Source organism: Trachurus japonicus, chromosome 13, assembly GCF_045865225.1.
Source record: "Trachurus japonicus isolate A0001 chromosome 13, Traja_1.0".
NCBI lineage: Eukaryota > Metazoa > Chordata > Actinopteri > Carangiformes > Carangidae > Trachurus > Trachurus japonicus.
Genome location: NC_140919.1, coordinates 9,463,284 through 9,471,901, shown reverse-complemented (window position 1 = coordinate 9,471,901; position 8,618 = coordinate 9,463,284). Strand labels below are relative to the sequence as shown.

The following is an 8,618-nucleotide window of genomic DNA, read 5'->3' as shown; positions in this document are numbered from 1 at the left end:
GTTTTTGCAGTGTGGATGAATGAAATATGGTCAAACTGTTTTGTTGTTTTTTTCTTCTGTGGAGCAGAAACTAAGAAAAAAAATCTAAAGTATAACACTTTCCTTTTTAAATTCAATTCAGTTCATTAAAAAAAATCAACACAGGCTAATTGTAGGCCTCCACTGCAAAATCTTTCCAAGAATATTTGTCTTATTTCTTGTCAAAATGTCTCATTTCTAGTCAAAACTAATCTCTTTCTACTTAAAATAAGACTCATCACATTAAAAATGAACTTGTTTTTAGATCATTTACACTTGTTTCAAACTTATTTTCATTTGAAACAGTGAAAGCAAGTTTTTTGTGAAAGAAAAACTTGCTCCACTATCAGATTTTTCTACTTATTTCAAGTGAAAATCTGCTTGAAAGAAGTAAAAAGTGTCTAAAAACAAGCTACTTTTTAATGTGATGAGTCTTATTTGAAGTATAATTAGATTAGTTTTGACTAGAAATGAGACATTTTGACTAGAAATAAGACAAATATTCTTGGTAAGATTTAGAGTTTTTGCAGTTTCCTTTTTAAAAGCCAATAATCATGAAACCCAATATAGGTTCTCTTGGTCCTGGCCGTCTTCCTTCATTTCTGACAAACAGATGGAAGATTTTCTGTGTTTGCGTCAGAGTTGGTCCAAATGTGGAAGCAGCATCTGACAGTCGTGTTGTTGTCGTATTATCTGGGCCAGATTTGGGCCTGAACTGAGCCGGAGGAAAACAAGCACATGGTGAAACACAAACACAACCTGAGCCGTCTGAGATAAAAGCTAAAAACTCAACACGCTCTGTTTTCCTTCAGCCGCCGCATCAGAGCTGATGCTCATTTCACAGAAACCTCCCGAGACCGGACTTTGACGATATTAAAGCATGGTTGAGCTGAATGTCAGTGAACGCATCCAACGCCCCGGCTGCTGCACGGCCCCAACCGGCCCCTCCCTCACAACAAAAATAAAATAAAATAATAATAGGACGAATCTCCTTGTTGTTTACAACTACTTCCGGGTAGAAAACCAGCATGAGAACAATAGTAAAGGACGAGAGTTTCGCTGTATATATCTAATTTTTCATGTCACTATATCACCGTTTAGACTAATCTGATGTTTGTAAAGTCTATAAAACCAATGATTGGACGAACATTACTATTTATGTGTGCACATTTTTGTAATTAGTCATGGTTATCATAGATTAGCCGGGCTAACGGTTAGCTACCTGTTTAACTTTAATAACTCAGTGACTCAATAAACGATCCATGAAAAAATATTTTCTCCAGCGGATATCTGAGTTACAACATGATTGCGCTAACTGCACTGCAAAAACTCAAAATCTTACCAAGAATATTTGTCTTATTTCTAGTCAAAACAAATCTCATTATACCTAAAATAAGTGTAGGGTGTGAAAAATATATAGCAAACTCTCGTTCGTTACTATTGATCTCATTCAAATTACGTGCTGGTTTTCTACCCGGAAGTAGAATGTAAACAACAAGGAGATTCGGTCTATAACTAATAACACAATGAGTTTGGATGAGTCACTGATGAAACCAGTTCACAGACTGGGACTCGACTCCACAGACGGATGGAGTCGGCTGGTCTCTGGACGGTGCTGCTGCAGTCTGTGGGGGAGGGGAGGGGGTGGGGGGGTTCAGATCAGGCCGACATCATTCCTGCAGCAGCGCCTCCCTCCAGTCGAAGGTGTGGTTTGGTCCATGTGTGAGGGGGAGGATGGGAGGGTCCACTAACTGCCACACCCCCGTGTCGCCCTGCTCCTCACAGGAACAGAAGCCTAGGTAGGGGATCTGTAGGGGGGGGGGGCAGATCATGAGTTAGAGCTTCAGACATTAACATCAGTGGTTTTGTTGTTGACTGGCTGGTTGTCTGACTCACAATCAGAAATGTTTTTATTGCCAAGAGCAGTAAAGGTCAGTTTACTGGTGTCAGGTGTAAACATAAAGGTACCAAAACTAGTTAAAGAGATACTGTAGTTCAACATTTTGGCAAATTGGCCCATCGCCATAACCCCTATAGTCATAGCAGTAGGTTCATTACCTTCATTTGTCGGTGCAAGCTATTTTTAGAACGGCGGAGCAGAGCCGCGAGCTGCTCAGAGCTACGCTACGGAGGCTCATGGGATTTCTTGGTTTCCCTCATCAAACTCATCAAATACACAATCCAACAACTCCACAACGCTCTGGTGGACAAGTTGTGACCTGCACATTCACCACGCTATGAGATAATAACACAACGTTACCACACAGAGTTGTTTTAGATGGAAATGCAGAGACTGTTGATGAAAAACTGTCCCTGAAGGCAACACGCATCAGTGGTTTTGCATGAATTTCCCTCTAAAACAACTCTGTGTGGTAACGTTGTGTTATTATCTCATAGCGTGGTGAATGTGCAGGTCACAACTTGTCCACCAGAGCGTTTTGGAGTTGTTGCATCAAATCATCAATCAAATTAAAGTGTTTGATCATGAAATAATAAAATAATGAGCAAATACTACAACTATTAATACTATAATAAATACATAAAACAGATGTATGACGTAAATATGTAAACACATCATGACACTGTTGCATCAGTGAGTTGGTGAGTGACTGGATTAAACTGTGACATGTTCAGTTTACACAGTTTCTCTTTTGTATTTCAGTTCTATTTCAACTTTACATCCACCTTTTTCTGAACGTCAAAACCAGAAGCCGGTTTTGCTCTTCCGCTGGAATTGAATGTTTACGTTTCCATGGTTTCAGTTGTACACAAAACGTATTAAAGGGATACGCCAACTTTTTCTTTCCGTGTCTTGCCTCACTCCCGAGTCCATGACCAGCAGATAGACACCATCCTTTTGACTGTGCGTGCAGTAACAAGGGAGATAGAGCCGTATCGCCGTAATTAGCTTAGCTCAAACACTGGAAGTGTATGGGTAGTGTTAGCCTGCCTCCACCTAAAGTCATCAGAGAAACTCTTCAGCAACTCTAAACGGAAACCGGCGGGCCGATCTTCGTCTCAGAGCTGACAAAACTCTCCGGTAAGGCATCTTGAGCGGTCAAATGCCGCTAACGGGACGAGATCGGTCAAAACGGAGGGTTCAAGCAAAGACGCTTTATTTTGATTCAAGCTAGCTACATCGAGGGTAGGTTAGCTTCCTATTTCAAAGTAAAAGCACAAATTCTATCGTCATGGTTTTCTGTATGTAAAGGGCAACGGGTGTTTTATTTTGTGAAAGTAACTGGAAGTGCGTTGGTCACAACGGCTAGCTTGAGTAGCGCCAAATTCGTCCAAACAAAATTGTAAACAGCTGGTATTTAGACAAATTAACGACACACTGCTGATCTAAACGGCTACTTTCTCACCTAAACATGTTTGAAATGTGGATAAAGTGATATATTTACAGAGTTTAGAGCTAAAATGAAATCAGCTTCTGACTGCTGATTTCAGCTCGGGTAGGAGGCAGGCTAACACTACCCATACACTTCCAGTGTTTGAGCTAAGCTAATTACGGGCGATACGGCTCTATCTCCCTTGTTACTGCACGAAAAAAAAAGTTGGCGTATCCCTTTAAACATTTGAACGAAGCCGTCTGTTTGTTTTTCTTTCATTTATACGAGCGGATGCTTCAGGTCTCTGGAGTTTTCAGAGCTCACGCCCGAGTCTCTGCACATCCAGAGGAAACCAGACGGAGGCGAGGATGGAGCGATGGAGCGATGGAGCGATGGAGCAGTGAAACCTACAGAAGACAAAGAGAGGAGAGGAGAGGTGCAGCGGACCGACCTTTCTGACCACTTGGATGAAGTCCTTGGCGCTCTGCGGGCCGCGGCCCTGCAGCTGCCGCGTGCACGCCTCCAGGGACGAAGCGTGGGCGACGATCAGCACGTTGTTTCCTACAGAGAGGAAACACAGAGTGAAGTCAAACCTCTCCTACACACACTCTACAGCATGTATCTGTGTGTGTGTGTGTGTCTGTGTGTGTGTGTGTGTGTGTCTCACCAGTGTTTTTACAGTCCGACAGGATGTCTTTGGTCACCTGGTAACTCCGGCTCATGTAGTTCTCGTAGGACTCGGACACAGTGAGTTTACTGACGGGGATCAGAGGTCTGAAAACAAGACAACAAGACAGGGTAAACACAACTGAACACTGTACAAACACACACTGTAAATCTATTTTATTTATTTATTCAGCCTTTATTCAGCCAGGTTAGTCTGATGATTTCACCAGGACTTTAAATTCATTCAGTGTAACACAAGCTTGAAGTTGAAGTTTAGTTTTTGGTAAATTGTTCCATTAGGCGACAGAAACCTAAATGCTTTGGACAGAGAAGCCGCCCAAACCTGGCCAAAACACAAACAAAAATAAGAAAGCACCTGGACTGTTGTGTTTAAAAGAAAGAGGCCCGACCCGACCAGAGTCATTTCAGCTGGACCGGTGCGTCCGGTCGTGAACTGAAGTTGAGAACTCTAAGTAATTTATATCCAGTATTTTACTTGGTGACAGAAAAGTTAACAGGAAAGTCGTCCATATTAACCTGCTGAAACGACGCATATCTCCACCTAGTGGTGAGCAGAGACACCATCAGATTGGTCCAGTCTCAGCCTGGTCAGATGCTACATGAACTGATGAAGCCTCTTGGATGAGAGTTGAAACGTCTTCCTAGACAAATAACCAAGTCCAGTTGCTTTTGATTTAAATTTCCTTGAGAAAACTATGACCTGGACCAATGAGAATATTCACAGGCTCACCACTTATTAGATTTTCCCTGTTGCATGTGAACTGGGACGAGGACAAAACTCTGAGGAGACGCTCGATGTGGCCGTCTGCATGTAAACGTACTGAGTGTGTGGTCAGTGTGTGGTCAGTGTGTGGTCAGTGTGGGGTCAGTCTCACCTGTACGTCGTGTCCACACTGAAGTGAGCTGCAGCCAGGTCGGAGGGGGGGATCCAGGCCGGCAGCGAGTTCCCAGAAACCCACTTGGTCCATTCAAAGAGGCCGGGCTCCACCCGCACCTTCAGTTTACTGTCCTGCTGCAGACCTGCACACACACACACACACACACACACACACACACAATCACACACACAACAAACTATAATGAAGTAGAGTTTTACTTAAGTGAGCGTCTCCATGGTTGGAGGGTGTTTTTACCTTTCAGGATGTTCTGAGCCGTCTGAACACAGCGCAGGGACGGAGAGCAGTACACAAAGTCTATCACTGTGTTGCTCTCTAACAGGGCCTCACCTGGGTAACACACACACACACACGTTTCATTAACAACACACTGGACCTCCCCTCAGTCCTCTGAACCACATCACTGACACGTGTCCAGGTGACGTACCGATGACTCGAGCCTGTGTGGAGCCAAACACAGTGAGGGGCGTGTCCATGTCGTAGTCTCTCTGCCCCCCCCACAGGGGCAAACTGGGAGGCATGTTCAGATTGGAGCGCACGTATCTACCTGCAGGAAAACAAAGACACGAACTTTTTTTTCTTCTTTTTTTGTTTTCATTTGTCTCATTTATTTAATCAAAATGCAAAAAAATAAAGATAAGTAACTAAAAGACAAACACACCCTCAGATCTACACTCAGACACGCTGCAGTGGGGATAATTTAAAGTGACACTGGCCCTCATTTATTAAACTTGCGTACACCAAAAAAATGGGTGTACACCAAATTCACCGCAGGGATCGGCGATCTGAGCGTGAGCGTACGGTACGCACAAATCTCACGCCAGCTCTGACTAGGTGTACGCACATTTAGAACCAGCGTAGAACATGCAGGAAGCAGTGCTGCTGTGTCAGAATGATTATTAAACCATAGTCTAATAACGCAGCGATGTGGACCACATGTTGTTGTTGTTTATATTGATAAAAAGATAAAAAGTAGCAAAAAAGAAAAAAAAAGAAACGATAAAACCAAGTCCGTGTTGAAACTCGACTTTTATTTTGAGCAACTGAGATGAATAAAAAACCACGACGTGACAGATGCTCGTCAGCTGAGTGAACAGAAACAGTCAATGACAGACAGACCTGTTATTGTAGATCACACACACAAACTTCCAACATCTGCAGCACCAGAGCATGACCGGACGGCTCCTCAGTCTCTCTCTCTGCCGGACACCGGAGCCTCGGTTGGTGGGGGGGGGGGGGGGGCTCCGCTACCTGTCCAGGTGCAGCTGGTCTCCGCGGCGTGTTTTTTTTTTTCCCCCCGTCACCGGGACGTGTCAGCGGGAGATCGGGCCGGTGTTTCACATCCCTCCATCAGCCGAACCATGCCAGCGGTGCTGATGGTCATAAAGTCGTGTTCGCAGCAGTAATATGCCTATGATTTCTCCTCAGTCACTTGTGTTTAGTAAACTGCAGGAGCATTTCATGAGGTCGCTGGGTTTCCTGACGTGGTCGGCGACACGTGCGTCTGCAGCCTCCATCCACCGGGATGACGCTTATCAATCACAAAATCTATCAATCTATCAATGTCCAGATATTTAATGTTGCCGCCCTCTCCCTGTTCAACGCGGTAATGTCGGTAAAGTCCCTCTCCTTGGCCGTCTTCCGTGTCTCCATGTCGTAAAAGGGGCAGGGCGACGCCTCTAAAGCAGGAATATATCGGGGCGTGACATTTAAATGACGCTCGTTTTCAGCCGCCGGATTTATCACCACTACGCCAAAATCAGCAGCGTACACACTTATAGTAAATCACACGTGACACTTGGCGTACACTGATATTTACACCAGAATCTACACCAGATCCTGCGCAAGTTTGATAAATGAGGGCCATTGTGTAGGAATTCCTCCCATCTAGCGTTGCGGTTGTATATCGCAAGCAACTCAATCGTATTTTTCATGCTGCATTCACGTGAAATTGGGCAGATGGCAGACGGACAACATCCGCTGCACGTAACGGAATAAAAAAGCCTCTAAGGCACTTTAAACCGATGTGCACTTTAGATGTGCAATGAAAAACAGACTTTTGAACCAAATAATCGATTTTCCTGAATAGATAACAGGAGAAGTTACACAATGTCCCTTTAAGTGACCTTGAAGCTACGTACAATCAGCCCGACATCCCATAACGCTCCTCCTGGATGAACTCACCTTTGCTGTCGGAGCAGAGCGACAGCCAGTGTTTACCAAACACCACGTCCATCCGCTCTCCGTGCCGACACACAAACAGAGTTCGTTTAGACTGTCGAGAGTGACCGGCGCTGATCCGCAGGACCTGCTGCAGGTTGAAACACTTTGATAAATCACAAAGCTTCATGAAATCCGTCTCCTGCGAGTCTTTAAAGGGATACGCCAACATTTTTTTTTTTCGTGTCTTGCCTCACTCCCGAGTCCATGACCAGCAGATAGACACCATCCTTTCCACTGTGCGTGCAGTAACAAGGGAGATAGAGCCGTATCGCCCGTAATTAGCTTAGCTCAAACACTGGAAGTGTATGGGTAGTGTTAGCCTGCCTCCACCTAAAGTCATCAGAGAAACTCTTCAGCAACTCTAAACGGAAACCGGCGGACCGATCTTCGTCTCAGAGCTGACAAAACTCTCCGGTAAGGCATCTTGAGCGGTCAAATGCCGCTAACGGGACGAGATCGGTCAAAACGGAGGGTTCAAGCAAAGACGGTTTATTTTGGTTCAAGCTAGCTACATCGAGGGTAGGTTAGCTTCCTGTTTCAAAGTAAAAGCACAAATTCTATCGTCATGGTTTTCTGTATGTAAAGGGCAACGGGTGTTTTATTTTGTGAAAGTAACCGGAAGTGCGTTGGTCACAACGGCTAGCTTGAGTAGCGCCGAATTCGTGTGAAGAAAATTGTAAACAGCTGGTATTTAGACAAATTAACGACACACTGCTGATCTAAACGGCTACTTTCTCACCTAAACATGTTTGAAATGTCGATAAAGTGATATATTTACAGAGTTTAGAGCTAAAATGAAATCAGCTTCTGACTGCTGGTTTCGGCTCGGGTAGGAGGCAGGCTAACACTACCCATACACTTCCAGTGTTTGAGCTAAGCTAATTACGGCGATACGGCTCTATCTCCCTTGTTACTGCACGCACAGTCGAAAGGATGGTGTCTATCTGCTGGTCATGGACTCGGGAGTGAGGCAAGATACGAAAAAAAAAAATGTTGGCGTATCAGTTTAACGTCAGATTTACCTGCATGGGGTGACAGATCAGACTGAGGGTGGGCGTGTCTCCAGGACTGTTGTCGGGGCGTCGACTGTCCAGCAGTCCGTCAAACATCCCTCTGTCCTTACTGCTCTTGTCACTGGGCCCACAGCTGAAGAACGAGTGGGAGCTGAGGAGGTCGAGGACGAGGACAGGTGTTATTATTACCTTTTTTAATTTTATCTGCAGCTGATCAAAAATAAAATGTTCAAGTTTCCCCTGAAATAATTTCACTGACACAAGCTTTAACAGTTTAAACTCTAATATAAACGGTCTGTGACAGCTCCTTGTGAGGTGGTGAGGTTGTGAGATGTGAGATGTGAGGTTGTAAAGTGTGAAGTAGGGGTGTACCCGAACCTGAATATGTATTCGGAAGTACACGAATAATGCTTTGATCCCGAATAGTTTTGCTAAGTTTCTCCTCATTA

The 8,618-nt window shown here is 44.5% G+C and overlaps 1 protein-coding gene across 2 annotated transcripts in view; it reads right to left on the bottom strand.

The window, feature by feature from the left end:
- Positions 1 to 1,534: 1,534 nt before the first annotated feature.
- Positions 1,535 to 8,618, bottom strand: part of ubash3bb (ubiquitin associated and SH3 domain containing Bb) — a 77,259-nt gene continuing 70,175 nt past the window's right edge. The window contains exons 7-14 of one of the 2 annotated variants that reach the window (XM_085794804.1): positions 8,179 to 8,320; positions 7,118 to 7,244; positions 5,361 to 5,480; positions 5,171 to 5,263; positions 4,913 to 5,057; positions 4,018 to 4,124; positions 3,802 to 3,911; positions 1,535 to 1,826 (exon numbers count right to left, since the gene is read on the bottom strand). In XM_085794804.1, the coding sequence (XP_085650930.1) occupies positions 1,689 to 1,826; positions 3,802 to 3,911; positions 4,018 to 4,124; positions 4,913 to 5,057; positions 5,171 to 5,263; positions 5,361 to 5,480; positions 7,118 to 7,244; positions 8,179 to 8,320 (982 nt within the window). In that variant the 3' untranslated portion in view covers positions 1,535 to 1,688. The remainder of the gene's footprint in view (positions 1,827 to 3,801; positions 3,912 to 4,017; positions 4,125 to 4,912; positions 5,058 to 5,170; positions 5,264 to 5,360; positions 5,481 to 7,117; positions 7,245 to 8,178; positions 8,321 to 8,618) is intronic. The other variant, XM_085794805.1, reaches the window with a different exon arrangement.